This window comes from Camarhynchus parvulus, chromosome 2, assembly GCF_901933205.1.
Source record: "Camarhynchus parvulus chromosome 2, STF_HiC, whole genome shotgun sequence".
Taxonomy (NCBI): domain Eukaryota; kingdom Metazoa; phylum Chordata; class Aves; order Passeriformes; family Thraupidae; genus Camarhynchus; species Camarhynchus parvulus.
In genome coordinates, this window is record NC_044572.1 from 81972322 (window position 1) to 81990724 (window position 18403).

The following is an 18403-nucleotide window of genomic DNA, read 5'->3' on the forward strand; positions in this document are numbered from 1 at the left end:
GTGTTATTGATTTCTGCACATGAACAGCAGAGTGGAATTTGATGTCTTTTGGTAGATGATCAAGTGGTTTCTTCTATTCTTAAACAGGACCTTTTAATCCAATATGACTAATTGAGTTCACTGTAATTAAAAATAAAAAGACTTGACAGTGATTTTTACAATATCCTTGAAGTTATATTTTAACATTCATTTTTAAATGGAGATAACTACTTTCAATTCCCTCTAAAATTTGCATAAAAGAACCTAGGAATTACTTCAGTACTCCATATTGCAAAATGTAATTTGATTTATGAGATGAATATTGTAGACATGAAGCATCAGTGTCTCTGTTTATAACTAACTATTTCAGAGACATGAAGTTAGGTTAACCCTACCTGCCTTCCTCACACCTCAAATTCCACATAAGCTATTATTTCTCTCCCCCGTAATATGGGGCCTATGTGTTGGACAAAATTTTCACTTAGATAATCAACGGAAAGTCAAACATATGGTGTCAGAAAGTATTTGTTGCTAATAGCTAGTCTTAAGGTTTTATATGGAAAGTAAATTCTGATGGTGTCTTGCCTTGCTTGAGCTTACAAGTGGAGTGTATATTTTATAGATCTTTTTGTGTATTTATATTTTTACAGATGAAGAAAGTGTGTGTGTATGTACACACATGCATACAAGTATTTTAAAACAGTTTTGCTTTATTAATGCTGTTGCGCTAGCAACACAGGTATTTTAACTTCAATTATGTAAGTAATGTAAATGACCAATTTTTTAAAGAAATGCTTATCAAGAGTAAGATGCTTACTTTTCATTCTGAAACAGAACATTGCTTAGGGAAGGGGTTTCAGGAAATCTTCCTAACATCTTGCCTCATTTATTGAGTAAATACCGTAGATATGTAGAAGGTGTGCTCTGCATCTTAGTTGTGCTAGTAAGACTCTCTTTGAGGCTGATGCTTCTACATGAAACTAGATTTTCAACTGTCCAGTTCCTTCTCAAAAGTATCTCCTTTGGTGAAATTGTTATCTCTGCTCTATTGCTAAAACATTGCTTTTGTGCACCAAAAGCCCACAAAGACTTCAGCAATATTCACACTTTTTTTTTCAATACTAGCAACATTCTGCAGTACTACATGGGGTTTTTTGTTGTCGGGTTTTTTTTGTTTGTTGTTTTTTTTTTTGCTTTTTTTTTTTTTTTTTTTTTTTTTCCTCAAAACTAAAAAAAAAACTTATTTAGAAGTTACAGGGACAACATGTAAAGTAGCTTCAGTGAAGGGCAGTATGTGGAGCACTTAGGACTACCCTTTTTTTGCCAACTTTTCATATGGTACACTTTTTACAGGGTGATACAAGATGCTTATTACACTGTTGCTAGCCAATTCCTCATTTGAAATATAAGTGGGACGTCATTATAATAGACCTGGTGTTGGACTTCTGTATAGGTGGAAATTTTTAGCCATGTAATTTTTTTCTATCTGTCTCTAAATCTATTTTACAGTTTATTTAGGTTACCATATTCATTGGAGACATTAGAAAAAAATGAAGCTGTCATTTCTGCTAATCCAGATCCTTGAAGTTGTTTAATACTACTATTTATGAGATACCTGAATGCCTGAGGAATGAGATTATTCATCAAACACATTTTTTCAATAGTTTGCTATACCTTCAGGTCTGAATAAAACATGCCTCCTGCAGAACTTTAAGTTCTGAATTGTTTCCCTGCACAAACTTTGATATGATTTTTGTATTAATAGAATAACTCCAGTAGAGATATGGTCTAAAATATTCCTGATAATAAGAGCTGCAGTATTTTAGACCAAGTACTTTGTTTGTATTAAGATAATACTTACAAAAATTATGAAAGTTAAAGTGAGTCAGAATGTCCTTGTCTGTCATGCGAAATCTGAGCCCTGCTGAAGTTGTTTCCTCTGTTTAATGTCTGAGTTTTCTCTGAGCAATTCCAAAAGGCTTCTTCCAGAGTGCTGTACACAGTGTTTTCAAAGGCCACTCATGGCAAACTGAGCAGCTGCATGACAGAAGCCATCTGTAGTACAACAATAGACAATTGCTGTCTAAAAGTTCCCTTTCTGGCAGTAACCAGTGGGAAGTGTTTGAGAACACCTGGTTAGAATACATAGTTGTTTCTTCTGTTGCTCTGTTTAATCTGTCTAGTTGGAAATGCTATGGTACTTAGCATTGAGTCTCACACATAATGTTATGGGAAGTGGTTGAGCAAAGTTCAGATTTTATTGCTGTCCTGCCTTTCCACCAGCTTTTCACCAAACACAGCAAAAGTACCGTGAGTTGTAGCCCTATGGGCTGCATTGGATTCAATCTTGAAATGTTGTAACTTGAGTCTATAGGTTGAATTCAGTGGGTTAAATTCTAACAACTGAGTATTGATTTACAGAAAGAAGAGGAACCAACCTCAATAAGTGTGCTGCTTATAAGGGGGTATATTCTAGTGCACAAGATTTATCTGATGGTTGTTTGCCTGTGCATGCACAAATGTATTCTTTCTCTTGGCCAAGTCTGACATAGATATTATATATATTAAATGGATTGGGATATGTTTTTGCAATTCTAACAGTCTATGCTTCTGTTCTACTGCTGTACCTTCAAAGAGTACAAACAGAAGGTGAAACTAGGCTTCCATGTTGTAGCCACAGTCTGTGCTTGTTTTTCAGCTCTTCCTTTACTTGTCTCCTCCTCCATGTGGCAATTCATTGCAGGTGCATCACGGCAGAGGAGATAGTACTGCAATAAAAGGGTATCTATTTGCAAAATTATGTCCTGGAAATTGAAATTAGCATAGTTGTTAATGTTGCAAGTTAACCATACAGAAACTCAAAATCAGAGACTTCGGGGTTTCAAATCTGTAGTAATTTTCTTTTCCAAGACATGATAGCCTGTCTACCTGACTGAATATTTGGGTTTTTTGTTTTGTGTTTTCATTTTTGGTTTGGTTTGTGGTTTTTTTTTTTTTTCTTTTGTTTTATTTCCAAAGAATATTCCCATCCCATAATGATGAAGTTGTCCTGGCCACAGTAGAGTTCACCACACAAGTCTAATAAAAATACTTGGTGTTTAATTCCAACTTCTTTTTCAGTGTGGTTTAAGATGACAAAAATCCCAACTAGGATGAAGAGATATAAATATGGCAAAGCAGGAAAAAAACATGAAAATGGATCAAAATAGGTCGTTTTAGGCATCAAAAATGTAGAAACAGTTGAAACCCTATATTTATGAATTATTGGAACAGTGCATTCAGTAGTGTGCCCTCCTCTGCCGCCAGCCCAGACTAGCTTAGGTGGCCTAATTCACCAGATTAGCTTGCCTGTCAGTGTACCAACTGTATTTGTCTCTCCACGGCATCTGTAGGGTGATGAATGGGAAGACACCACCATTGTTTCCCATTTCTTTATGCTCATGTACTGTCTGTGTTCTTACGGCTGGAGAGGGCAAAGAAACAAAGTATTCTGCGCTAGAAAATTAATTCCCTTCATTAAAAGTAATGACAGTGCTTTTATAACCTGGAAGTGTTACATTCCCAAATAAATATATGCTCAGTCAAGTTTCTGCTATGGCTACATCCCTGCCCATTTCCACACTAGTAAAAACAACAAGGGGTGTTTTGACACCAGCTCACACTTGAGCAGCAACAAAAAACAACAACACAAGGGTGTTGTTTTTTCCTAGATTTTTCTTAGTGGTACCTATTGTTTATTGTATGAAGCACGGTGCCTTGGAAACCCAATCTAAAGTCATGCCCTGTTGTTCCAGCCGCCCCACAGACTAATAGTAAGAATAAAAAACCCAGGTCCTTACCACCTCTGACAGCTTGCAGTCTAGTTTTAAGACTGAATGCAATGAGTAGATAAAAGAGAAAAATAGGTTTGGGAAGGCATGAGTATAAAGCAGATCTGCAGCAGAGGTCTCAGATCATTGTCTTTCTGACTATTTTATTTATTTGCTAAATTTATTTGCTAAATGCCATTTGGACTTTCTTGCTTCCTCAAATTTACATTTAGAGTGTGATTGTGATGCACATCTGTTTTAAAGTTTTTATCTACTACCCCACATGTGGTGCATGGTGTGGCACTTTTAGAAGATATTCTGCTATTTAATATGAGTGATGACAAAGCTTAATTTTTTTTGCATTGATATGAGATTGAATATTCTTGCATTAAATAGAGGGTTAAAACAGTCAGGAAATTCTGTAGGCATATATTAGTTGTGTATTAATTAAAGAGGCTGGCTAACCTTCTTTCTGTCTTGAATGGGTGTTTCAGATACTTAAATTCACATTTCATATAATAGAATTATAATGTCGACTATAAGTAGTTGTGATTGTGAACATATAAAGGAAGGGAAAACTAGAATCTAATTTTTAGTTTTAATCTACTTTGTATAATTGTGAAGAAATATTTTCCTTGCATTCAGTGGTGCTTCTCTCTTTATCTATTGTTCATACCTCTAGTATGCTCTACCTTTGAGAAAACACAAGTTCTTGAAATTAAAGGATGATATTCATAATGTGAATGAGGCTATGCTATGCCTGGAGACAAAATAAAGACTTTGAGTTGTATTCTTTTTTACACTTAAAATGTGTTCTGACTATTTTGTAGATCCTTTGCAGCAGCATAGTGTGATGGTGGTTGGATGTTGAAAACGTAGATTCAGGTAGGGACTCTGATCAAATTCACTTAGTGCACTCTACAAAAGCTGGAGAGTTTGGGGGATAGGTATAGTCATTTGCTGTATTTAATGAGCTCTTGAGAATCTAGGTGATGTACTCTATTTAGGTTATTTAGAGTTATCTCATTGTATATCCTAATGTATTCTTTTCAATTGGGTTATTCAGTACTCAAAAATTAGTCCTAATTGTAATTATTTCCCAGTCTGCTAGTTACCTATCTGAAAACTATCCCATGGTAGGGTTAAGGTTCAAGAGGAGTATTTTAGATTGGTGCTTGAAGTGTTTGTATGGGTCATGCTTCATGTGAAACTTTAAGCTGAAAATTCCTTGTTTTAGCAGTTCCTCCTCTCCCAACAAAATAGTATGAGTGGAGCTCATGTTTTGGTTAAAAAATTTACAGAATCAGAATCACAGAATCACTTAGGTAGGAAAAGACCTTTGAGATCATGAAATCCAATCTGTGACCTAACACCACCATATCAAATAGACCATGGCTCTGAGTGCCACATCCAGTCTTTTATTAAACACCTCCAGGGCAGTCACTCCACAACCTCCTTGGGCAGCCCATTCCAACGTTGCATCACAATTTTTGAGAAGAAATTCTTACTAGTGTCCAATCTAAACCTCCCCTACTGCAGTTTAGGACTCCTCTTGTCCTGTCACTGGTTTCCTGGGAGAAGAGACTGACCCCAACCTGGCTACAGCCTCCTTTAATGGAGTTGTAGAGAATGATAAGGTCCCCCCTGAGCCTCCTTTTCTGCAGGCTAAGCAACCCCAGATCCCTCAGCCACTTTGCATAAGACTTGTGCTCCAGGCCCTTCATCAGATTCATTGTCCTTCTTTGGACATGTATTTTCCACTGGCACTTAATTGTGTGCCTTATGTTATTTGTACAATGTGTTTACACCCTATGACAAACCTGGATTAAAATCTTGGCTGCAGAGTGATGTCCAGGATCAAATGCTTTTGCTTAGATACACCTCTGTCACTGCTTGAATAACAATGCAGCAAGTCAGAGTAAAGAAAATTATTTTATGGATGAAGGCTCTTTGCTCTCTAACACTTGGATGTTTTAACTTTTCTTTTGCACCAACTCACTTTACACTTCTGTCTTTCATTTAACTAGTGAAAGTCAGATATATCTCCTCTCCAATGTGTCAAGTGTGAGGGTACTGTAAAGCATTTCTCCCTCTCAGATTTAAGTGCAATTGTATCCTACCAGTTCTTCACCCCCTTACACATGGCTGGGAGTAGATCATTCCTACTGTGTTTAGGTCTGATTTTAGGATGCATTTCATTTAAATAAAGTGATCAGTTTGAATGAAGTTTGCCCCATTCTTTTCCTAAGCTTTTTGTGTACAAATGAACTTTTGTTCATATTCCTTATTATTCTAGGAAATAAAAAATAATAAAGAGCTTAAAGAGGTTCCTCTATGAGTTTGCTAGTAGTTTTTCTAGGGACAGGGTTTTAGATTGTGAGATTTGGGTGTTGGGGTTTCTTCAGTGAGAGTATGCAGCACATTTTTCTGGTTATGCTGGTTCTTGATTTTTCAATAGGAACCAGATGTATTGTTCAAGCTATCCTTTCACTGGTCTTCAGTGTGATAAAATATTAAGCGTGTCAGATCTTGAACAAGAATAATATCTTAGATAAAGGAAGGAAATTGTCTAATCAGTCAACTGTCTGGCTTGAGGAAAAGGGCTTGGGAGATCTGAGTTGTGGAGGGAGTTCTTTATAAGATTGGGGAGTGACAGACACCAATTCCTTGGCTTTAAAACATGTTAATTCTACTGATGAACTCTACAGTTGCCTAGATTTCTATTATTCTGTCTCAAAGGTCTTCAGACCTATGGCGAATAGTATTTTTGGATCTGGCACTCAGAATGTAAAGCTAAATTTTAAATTAAAGCCCTACATATTTTGCCTTCAAAAATGTTACCTAATTGGATTAATCAATATGTATGGAGCAGGGAGAAAATCTTCGTCAGGAAATTCTTAAGATGGAAACAATTTGAATCAACGTTTTAGAAAAAATATTCACAATGCCTAAAATTAAAAATAGCCTGAGGGGAGGAATAGGAGGATTTATATCTAAAAATGCCCCAAGGGAACTTCTCTTGTGAAATTCTTCCCCAAAGTAAATATTTTTCTGATCAGCTTTGGATAGAGAGAACTCATTACTCTATTAGATATAAGCGTGGATCTGTCACTGTATGAAAGATGCCTTCCCTTTACACTTTGCACCATCAAAGTGCCTTTTATTCATATTCTCCACATGAAAATTGGTCTTCAAAATCCTCCTGGAAAGAAAATCAATACAATAATAATTTTTTTTGTAACGAGTAAAAAAATGTGCAAGAAGAGGAAGGACATTTTTATATCTTCTAATGAAAGGCTGAGCACAGATTGGTGGGCTAGCATTGCCTCTGGGCCAGTATGGCGTGTGCTGAAATGCAGAGTGATTTCAGTTCACTTGCTCAGCTTAGAACTATTTATTGGCACAAAACTTCTGATAAACCAATAAATACGTGCGGCCTCCGAATGCAACCAGCTTCATGTGAGCTAGCTCACCTGTTTTGCCAGGGTATTGCAGCTCCTGGTATTACTTTCCTAAAATCTGGACCTCCTCTAATTGACTTGCCTAAATGCCAAAGTGACAGAAGTAGAATTGAAAATGTATGCTCCTCGCTATTAATTTATCTATTGCATAGCCCATCTTTCCTTCTGCACCTTGAAAAAACATTAGAATTACATTTTTTTCTAGAAATGAAAAATAAAGGAGAAAAGGATCATCTAATACCAAGTTAGAGACTTTTACAATAATTGTTTCTTCTCCTAATTCTAGAATAGTCTATAGGCAGGGATTTTGATAATTTTTGTTTCTGGATTTAAGGCCTTGTTCTGTTTCCCTGTACCTCATATTAACCTACATATATTGGTAACTAGCATAAGTCTTGTCTGTAATACGAAGGAGAGTCTGGATGAATTGGGAAGTACAAGTTAATTGTGAACATAATTGCACTTCTGGTGGATAATTGCAATTGTAAGTCAAGCAAGACAGCTCCTAACACTTGGGTCAGGTTTTTAATTCTGTGATCTAAATTATTAATGAGGATATTTTCATAAGCTTTCTGCATAAAAATTGACTTCATAACAGAGAGGTCAGCTGGTCTTGTCTTCTAGCCTTTATCATTCTCGGTGATAATCAGAAGCTGTTTTCCCATAAATGTATGCTGTTTTTATGCATCCTGACATACATAGCAGATGTTGGTGGTGAATTACTTAGAAGCTTTATGAAGCAAAAATTAATGCTGTAGGTTCTAGTTGAAAGAGTGATTTAATACCTTGGGAATCTTGAAAGCCATATTGAGTCTATTATGGAAAGCCCAATGCAGGCTACTATTCGCAGTGTGGCTGCAGTCAGATGAAGTGATATGATGCATAAAGAAAACAAGTTGACCAGTACAAGCATATATAATAATAACATATAAATCAGTAGTGTTTCCACATCTGATAGACAGCTGAATTGAACACATTATATCTTCAGACTGACACAGTGTCAATATAAGAGGATTTGAGACAAGCAGCAAGGTTGATTAGGAGTATAAAGATTTTTATTAGAGGAGAATGAAAGGATGGGATTATTTATGCAGAAAATGGATTGAAAACTTCTATAACCTGTCTCCTAAAACAAGATTTAAGAGCCTATCCAGTATCATCAAATAGAAAAAATTCAAAACAAGTATACAAGAATTTTGTTTTGTACCTGAGACACAAAGAAATGATGGAAGTCAAGGTCACAAATATGGAAATTTAAGATATTTCAGAAAGATATTTGACACCCTTTTCAATTCGAATTTTAACCAATAAACATATGATGTTTTAGAAAAGATAAATCACTTTAAAGTGCCTCAGTTAAACGGTCAAACATATACTTCCACTATAATGTTTTATTGCATCTTCTTGGGATGTGTCCTAGCTCATTGGCATTATGAATATTGAGTAAGAGTCAGGATATTGAACAAAATGGACAATTATTTATATTCATGGTGACAGTTTCCGTTCCTTTGGCAATCTGAATTAAGTTGTTATAATTTATCTCTGCTCTGTTTGTCAAGAAAAAAAGAATGGTTGACAGCTTTGATTTCCCTTTCTGTCCCCAGAAAGTAGATGTCATAGTTGCCTTTCAGAGATGCAAAGGGTCAAATATTTTGAAGACTCTTTCATTCACATATCATGTTAGTGTGGTCTGGGACTACAGAAAATATTGAATTCTGTGCTTCTTTTCTGGCATTTTTCTACATAGATGAATGAGAGATGGTATACTTTACAATTTCAGGGATGTTGAGCTGGAAGCACTTACTTGGGTGTGTGCTAGTCTAAAAACACTACTACCTTGAAAATTTTTCTGCCTCTGAGTGTCTCAATTTCTGTATCGTGACAACTATTGAGAGTCTTACCATGATAATATGAAGAACTTAATGCATTTCTAAGAAGTTTTCTTAAAAAAATTCTTAACAAGTGTGTCTCCTACTCCAATTTACAGAACAAAAAATTCCAAGCCTAAAATGTAACCCTTCTTGATCAGAGCACTTGTAAGCTGAATCAGAATCTGAATTCAGAAGCTACTTTTTCTCTCCACAGATTCAAAACCTTAAATCCCATTTGTGTTAGCTGCCAAATTAGCAAGCTATGGCAGTGATTAGAATGTCTTAAAGAGAGAATTTCCGCTCAGTGGGATTTTCTGGGGAAAACAGAAATAAAATTCAGTTGTGGAGTTAAAGGAATAAATACTGGAATTTCCCCCCTTGCCCTCCCCCCAAAATAACTGCCAAATTAATTAATTATAGTCTGTTAAAATCACAGAATATTGTTGTTGAAAATGCAGGTCAAGCATGTTAAGAGCAGGTTACTTAGTGCCATGTCAAGGCCAGTCTTGAGTTTTGATTGTTTTCTTCACAGTGGAATTTCTTTTCCTGACTTATGATATCAGAATTTTCCAGGTACCAGCTGGTGCCTGTTGTAGCTTGTCCTTTCCCTAAGCAGAGATTTTGCTCCCTGATGCCACTAGGGTTCTTAGGCGCTGCCAGAGAGCTGCTCCTGCTGCCAGGAGGCTCTCCTTGTCCCCAGTGCCTCACAGAAAGATGACTCCAAACAGGGTGGATCTCCTCCAGGTGCAGGTATGCACACACATCTGTGTTAAAAGGTACTGTTAGCCAGTGCTTTGTTCATCTTTGCCCATAGAGACACCCCAGCTATCAGCTGCTCCTCAGTTGGATCCAGTATCCCTGTTCCCAACCTGCAGGGTGGTGCCTGTCAGTCCAACCAGTGGGCCTTGTCCTCCACAGCCTATTCAACTATGGGAGACCACATCACAGGCTTTGTTAAATCAAAATAAACAGCATACACTGCTCATCCTTCATTCACCAAACCAGTCCTGTATTCATGCTGAGCTCTCAGGTGACACAGTTCAAATGTATCAAGTTTATTCCTGGTCATTTCTTGTTTTTCATGTCCTGGGAGTAATTTTCTGGAGAATTTGACATATGAGTTCCCAGGCACTGAGGGTGATTAACCTGTATTTACCTAGAGTAATGAGTGCAGAATTTGAGCTGTTTGTTTGATGACCATGGTCAGAAGTTTGGCTTATTATCTGATTAATTTTTCTCCCTCTTTACCTCACTCCTTGGCTAAAAATACTCTGTTAGAACAATGCAAAGGGTCTGGGATTAAAATTCTGTTAACTCGGAAAAAAAAAACTGTTCTAAGGACAATTAATTTGAAGTTATTTGAGAACTTCCATACACGTAACTGTTTAAACATGGAATGTGGAAATGCTGCTTAGAGTGCTGTCAATAAGCAGAAGGGAAGGAAATAAAGAGGCAAATCATAAGTGTTGATAAAATATAGCATGACTTTGAGCGCTGTAATGAACAGGCTATTCAGTCTTGCTACGGTACAAATACCTGTGGTGGTAAATCTGTCAGACACTCTGCTATGCTGTGAGAAGGGAAAGAGGTTGAAGGACATTCAATTGGGCAAGGCCACAGGCAAGAGAGTTTAATAAGAACCTGCACGTATCTAGAAGGCATTAGGGCTAAAATGGATGCAGAGTGATTGGTGTGATTCACAAATGTCTGACAGAGAATGATCAAATAAAATTAAGGGCGAGTCTATCGGGAAACTGATTGATTGAATAAGCTGTGGACACACTCCCATGTGAATCTGAAGGACAGCCCATGAGCTCTGAAAGCTGAATTGACTAACAAATATGAAAATTTTATCAGTCCCATATGAGCAGGGAAATAAAGGGAATGTTTTTATGAGAATCCATATACCTATCAACTGTGATGCTCTGACGAGGATCCATTGAAATTTCTGTGGAAAAGTTGCCGTTGATTCCAGTCAAGGTGGATCAAGACATTAGTGTGAATACAGGCCATGTTTGTCAGAGCAATTTGTCCAGGAACAAAGGTGACAATGCACAAGGAATGGTTGAACCACAGGAAATGGCAGGACCACAGGAAAATTTCCACCTAGGGAAAATAGTATTCAGTAAGCCATTACCTGTGAAGGGAACCTATAAAGATATGTTAACTGAATATCTGTTTTCCCTCACAGGAAGAGTTAATTAGTTAATTGCTTATGCTTGGAAGTGATGTAGTATGGGGCTACACTATTCCACTCAGGAGAGCATGCTAGGCTTATGTAGTTTGATTTCATTAGAGCTAAATTGACTGTCATGTTCTACATTTGACAAGGTAACATGTGAAAGTTCAGTTTGGTTTTCTTTGTTTGTCAAGAGGTTGTTTTCTTTGTCTCACTTAGATATTTCACTTGCGGGAGCCTCGAGCGTGCGTGGAGCCCGCCTTGTTCTCACACAGATTGTTGCCCTTGTGATTAAGAGGTTTCACCACACAAGGCGAGACTGGAGAGGAAGTCTGTCAAATGTGCTGCTGCCCGTCCTCTTTGTTGCACTGGCAATGGCCTTGTTTAGTGTGAAGCCGCTGGCTATTGATTATCCTTCTCTCCAGCTGACACCAAGACTTTATGACAATGCAGAATCCTTCTTTAGGTAAAGGGTTCATCCATCATCATCAATATCCAGGGCTCTGGGACCTTTACCCTTGAGTTCTCCTATTGTAAAGACCTTCTTGTATTCTAGAAGGAATGATAGATTACTTTCTACAATAGTTATGTGGTAGTTTTTAAAGTTGTTTGGTACACTTTTATATATTATTATAAGTGAAAGATAAATTTAGAAAACTTTGTGTGAAGGATTTTCTGGACGAAAGGGCAAAGACTTTGGAGAAGATTGAACTCAAATCAATACCAGACATGACCATTTATATGTAAATGAACAAGCATATTTAAACAAGCCTTTGCATGCTTCATTTTAAAAAAATTGCTTATGTCTGAAGTTATTTTCTTGAAACAATTCTTGGGTGTGAAAATACCACGCAGTATTTACAAAGCTTGCTACTCTACTTACTCAACCTAATTTCTCTATGTTCAGCTTCAAAACCAACTAGATTATTTGTTTATTTATTTATATTTAATGTGCAGTATCTGTAGAATCAATCAATATAGAGTGCTAATCACACATACAGGTGCAAATATACAGATGAAGATAGCAAGATGCTGTTTGAATTTATAGATATAAATTTATTTTATAAGCATAAAAACACTTTAGCAATGCCAATAGTTAGAAATGCATGACTATAAGGTGAAGGACGCCCATGGGTAGTTGCTGAGATTTGTTTAGCCATAATTGTAATGAATTTTCTTTACATGTTCACATAGAGTATTTTGAAATGAGATTATTGTGGTATGTTTCCTGTGCATGGATTTTGTAGTCCTTTAATTTCTTGGAAAATACATAGGACCTTGAGACTGAAGGCTAATAGAGCTAGACATATTAACATGTCTTTATTTCTTTTCTTTTTTTATTTTTCTTTCCCCTTCACTCCTTATACCCCTATGGTCCTCTCTGAACAGCACTGAAGATGATAACCTAGGAAAACTTTCTCAGGTTCTACTGGGATATTTCTCTGATTGGGACCACAGATGCATGCATTCACAACATGGGTAATTGTAACTAATGCAACTATTTCCTTAATTTAAATATCGAACATTTAATTTTTTTTTTTTCTTTCTGTGTAATGGATTATCTTAGCCTTTTTTTTGGCAGCATGGAGTTAGTGACAAATCATTTCTGATAAAGGAGCTGGCATCCAGGTGAAGAACAAAGTAAGCTTTACTGTTAAAGGTCTGATCCATGCATCTTAAAAGTCAGTGGCAGTTTTCCGATTAATTTCAGGATGATTTTGATCAAGCCTGGTGTCCATATGAAGGATGAATAGATAATAAAGAAAATATTTGTTAGGAAGCATTCTAGATTTCCAAATTCAGGAATGAAGTGGTGACAATGCTTTAATAATTGCTGTAAATATGATACATGAAGCTCATTTGATGCCTATATAAATATTTTTAATAAATAAACTTTGATAAAAGTGAGTAAAATTGGAATCACTCTAGACACAGCTGCTGTTGTGATCAAATGCTAAGAAGGTGTTAGCATGCCAGGTCTGCTCATTACTCTCTGGATTTCTTCTGTTAAGTGACATATTCCTCTCATTTCCTAGTTATAATTTTTATTATATTTATTCCTATTAGAAAAAATAATTCATGCTGGCAGACAGAATCTATGTCACCTCAGGATTCATGCAGATGTGTGTCTGAACAAGAGGTATGTAATTTTTTTATTTACTTACATATGTAAAAAATGTATGTGTGTATATTACTTCTAATTCCTTGGCTGCTGTTTTTGAAGGGCTGGTGAAAGTCATGAGGCAATAAATCCTCACAGGTCTGACTTTGTTATGATTGGAGGTTTACTTCTGTTTCACTGAATGAAATTGTACACAATATTCTTGTTTTTATATATATATATGAACACATATGTGTGCTAGAAATGGCTATAGATTGATCTGAAATAACATGATCAGAGACAGCTGAACTATTTTCAGCAGATGTGCAACTTTAAATATGTTATATGATTCTGATTAAGAAAAACCTCCATGTAAAACAGGGTTAAAACATAACACTTCCATAACATCTGGAGGACTACCTACTTTCAAAGGCAATGGTGGGTGAACCTAGCTTGTAGAACCCACCAGGGAATTTACACATGAATGAAGTTTAATTGTTAGAGTTTGCTTGTGGTTTGGATTTTGGATTTCAAAATACAACAGGCTTCAAGAAATGAAGGATTTTGGAAAACATAATGAATTTCTGACCTTCTTAACAAATTATTTTTCCTGCTGACTTGCTCCAAGTTGAGCAATAAACAAAAATATGAAACTGTGTCTGAGGTGACAAATGTATTTCCCCAAAAAGGAATATCTTATGAAAAAAATTCTTTTATTTATAAGAAACTTTATAAGAGTTGCATATGAAATATAGCAATGCAGTTTTGGGAAAAATTGAAGGAGGAAACTTATTTTTTACTTTTCTGGATGAGGAATAAGCTTGCCTCTAATACCCGAGACTTCAAATACAAGTAGGTTGAAAAAAATACAAATGGAAACTTTCACAGTGAGAGGTCTGTTAGCCATGAAAACTGAAAGTCACTTGACAGTGGAGGCAGAACTTCTTTCTGTGAGCTATGTAAGAGCAATCTTTGAGAGTGAATTTTTATTTTTTGTAGGTTTGAGATGTCAAATAAGCATTAAAATTTTTCAGTTGATTGGCATAAAGTACTTTGTAAAGCTTCTGAGATAATTGAGTATAGTATCTGTCACCTTTTCTTTGGTTGTGAGAATGTCCCACTGAATCATTAGAAGACATCTTCCTTTATTCTTCTCTTCAGCTCATCAATGAAATTTTTAGACGCTTATAACATTAATTAGGATTTGGCTTTCATCTCATATTTATCTGGTGCCTATTTTGTGTTTCTTCTCAGGAAAAACAAATAAAAAAGCAGTCTTGCCTTTTTCAGTGCTGTAAACATTCCTAAGCTTATATACAAGTTTTGATGTTTTCAAAACAAACTGACTGACAGGGCTGCAAGAGAAATCAAAGAGATTTCTAATGTGTAGGTGGCACAGTCATTTGAGTTGCCTTATAAACAGAAAAATATTCATGATTTATTGAAAATCTGTTAAAGCTGGGAAAGGCAAATAGAGTTAAAAAGAAATGCTATAAAATCTACATCAAAATCCAAAAATAAGGCTAAATGTAGTGCCACTGCTTTTAAAAAGTGCTTTACTTACTTTAAGTATACTTTTTTTCAGATGTGCCCAACTTTCAATACCCCTGCTCCCTATGTGAAGAATAAGAAAGGACATATTTTGTATAATCTTTCAGGGTTCCCTGTGGAAGAGTATTTAGTGAGGTCTTCCAACAAAACAAGGTAACCTTAAAATGTCTAGCTTTTGTTCATCCTTTGTGTATAAACCCCTCAGTCCTTCTTGATCAAAAGCATAGACATTTGTCACTGAGAATATAAAGGGTCATTGTCTTTATCTGGTGATTGTTATCAAGGTGTAGAGTTAGGCTGCAATTCAAGGTAACATGAAACACCATCAATGGTCACATCTCAGAATTTCCTCCAGCAGCTGCATGATGATCACCTCTAGGCATACTCTGGAGTTTCTTCCAGGTAGTGAGTTATTTCAGCATCTCAGAGATGCATATCTAAACCAGGTGAACAAAATAATTTCCAATCCTCAGAGACTCAATCAAACAGAGGTGGATATGCTCCAATTAATATTTTCTTTGAAGCAAAAAGTGCTGGTGTGCCCCCGGCAATACTTCATATCCTGTGATATCTGCAACAGAAGTTATCTGCTGTATTTTGAAGTTTATTTATGTGCCTGTACAACTCAACCACTGCTGATAATGTAAGTGGAAATATTAGACCATGTATGATTTTATCGAGGGGAAGAAAGTGTTAGCCATTTATATATTAAAAGAAGGTGCATCTGATTTGATATAAATAGAGGTAAGCATCTTTGGATGAAAGATTTGAGCTAATATATGAATGATGTAGGAAGAAATAAAGCTGTTTAAGATGCTTCTCACTTGCTCACAACCCTTGCTGCTGCTCAAAGATTTCAGCTTTCAGAAAGAAAAAATTCTTATCTAAGGGAATACCTTTGCTGGAAAAAAGCCAATAATATTCACCTGATTAAAAACTACATTGTCCCTCTTCTTTTTAAAAAGGAAGGCATTTGTGAGGGATGAAGTTTTACTTTCAGTTGAAAAATAAAGCATTATTGCAGCTATCTCAACTTTACCCTTGCAAGAAAACTGCAGAGCTTAAGGCAGATAACTTTTTGTTACTTTAATTTCTACTATCAGATATGGTGGTTGGTCTTTTGGAGGGATGAAAACATTTGAACTTCAAGATAAAAAATTGAATAACACCAAATCTCAGCCTCTGGCTAAGGTAAGAGTTGCATGTACATGTGCACATCTATATGTATGTATTGATTACTTTTTCAGGCTTCAGACATCATAGCACTTAGCAAATAAAAAATCATTACATGAAATCCTTGCACTTGAATAATTGGGAAAAAAATTCTTTGTCTTTTATCATCTAACTCTGTTCATAATCCTTGAAGTAATCTCCTGTGTTTGATAAACTGTTTTAAATGAGTCAAATGATATACCTTTTTGTTTTCTCCAAGTGAACTCATTTTAGAATCTAAGTTTAAAACTTGCTTTTAGATAGTCAGCCAAATAATATTTTTTTTTGTATTCTGCAAAAAGCCAATGTCAGAATTGGCCAAAGTGCATTGAACTTCACGATAGTGGGTTGCTGTTGATGCTTTTCATGCCTACAAGGGATACTTTACTTTGCTTCATTTCTCTCACCACACTCCTCCTAAGAGTAAAGACATCTTCCAGGACCAGCTCCTTCTGCATAACAAACACACTATTCTTTTCTCAAAAGAACCTTTCTAAAATCTTCTAAGGGAAATAAAATCCCCTGCATTGGTAAGTGCGTGTTAGCCTCCAGGTCTCATCCCAAGTTTTCACAATATGGAGATACTGTACCTCTCATGGCCACTGCATACCAAAAGGCCTTAAGGAAAAGCCCTTTATTCTAATTGTGCTTAGAATAATCCTTCTTTGATTTTTGGGATTCATTCAAATGTAGATGCATTACAAGTAGGGAAGGAGCAGTCTTGGAGAAGTACTGATGCATATCAGTAAGAGGCCTCTGGTTTTGAATTTGAGGCAAAAAGATTTGTTAAGAGGAAGCTGTGCATTTTCCAGATTCTAGATTAGGATATGAAAGAAAGATGTTTCTGCCTTTAAATATTTTAATGTAAATATAGATTTTATTTGGTCTTTAAAAAAAGAAAACAAGGAACAACATAAGTAAGCTCCATCCCAAATTCCATTTTGAGAGAAAGTGTAAGGAAAAAATACAGATTTTCTCCAGTCCAATGTAATTTCATGCTTAGTTTTGCAAAATAACTTCCTGTTTCTAATGCTTTTTCCATGCAATTTGTTAGAAATCTTCCTATTTTATACACAAATCTGAGCATATACAGATTTTCATTTTGGTCATTTGTAATATCTCTTTTATTCCCATATATTTTATAGGTTTGAACTCCAGTTCCATCATTCCTTCATGAGAAAGCTGAAAGTTTTCAGCAGTATTTTTTTTCTGACTTCCAATTTTTCCTGTGTATCTTTAATCATTTTAGATTCTTGTTTTGACATGCTTGCACTGTGGTCCTTTTTTTTTTAGTGTGTTTGGTATAGAGCACCACCTGCCATCAGGACAGGGATAAATTATAGTTATATTCTTAGTAAGTAAGCTTCATATTTCAGACCCAAAGCATATAGTGGAGTAAATTTATAAAGGGCACTGTGTTATCTAAAGCATCTCCTGCAAATGTCTTTCAAGGGATGCAATGTCAAGTTATTGCATTAACCTTTCAGTAACTAATGACCAGATTTTTACTTTGACCTTTCAGGTCTGTTCATGAGACAATGAATGTACCATTTACATAGCCTGGTATGAAAGAAAATGAGAAATTTGCATTTGAAGAGAATTACTGTATGATTCACTTCATTTTAGAAAATTTCTGAATCTTTATACCTTCTTTTCCAGCACTTGAAAAGCCAACAATTTTCCTTGTTCAAATTAAAAATATTTATTTAGTAACAATTTTACTGTACCTAATCATACTGTGCTGTATCTACTACCTTCATGGTATATGCATGCACATGAAGAATGTGTATATGTGCATACAAGAGGGAGAATATATCCACAGCATGACAAATAGGGCTGATTAAATGCCAATTGATTATTGGCATTCATTGATGATCGGTGCTATGTAACAACAGCACAACTTCTCAAATTTTTTGTGTTTTCTCGACTGTATGTTCTTTGGCTTCCTTTGATATTATGGCCAAAAAATTGTTCCATAATAGCTTCAGAGTTGCTGTTTTTTATAGCATAATGAAATGTGGTAATTTTAAATACTGCCAAAAGGCAAATTGTTCTGTTCACATGTCATTTGGAAGTGTATATTTTTCCAATCCCAAAGGTTGGGACTTGGGGCTTTACAGTACAGTAATTGTATAAGTGTCCAGAGGAAAAAATTACAACTTTCTAGTTTAATATCAATCATTAATCTGGTCCAGCAATGCTGAGGGACTTCTCCGCTCCTTCTTATCCTTTTTTCTTGA

General features: G+C 35.8%; 1 protein-coding gene across 1 annotated transcript in view; it reads left to right on the forward strand.

Moving 5' to 3' along the window:
* Window positions 1-18403, forward strand: part of ABCA13 (ATP binding cassette subfamily A member 13) — a 169957-nt gene that overhangs the window by 87652 nt on the left and 63902 nt on the right. Inside the window, 8 exon segments of the mRNA XM_030964165.1 lie at window positions 3727-3753; window positions 5090-5113; window positions 9047-9059; window positions 11519-11765; window positions 12689-12778; window positions 13367-13439; window positions 14986-15104; window positions 16055-16142. Coding sequence (XP_030820025.1) covers window positions 3727-3753; window positions 5090-5113; window positions 9047-9059; window positions 11519-11765; window positions 12689-12778; window positions 13367-13439; window positions 14986-15104; window positions 16055-16142 — 681 coding nt within the window.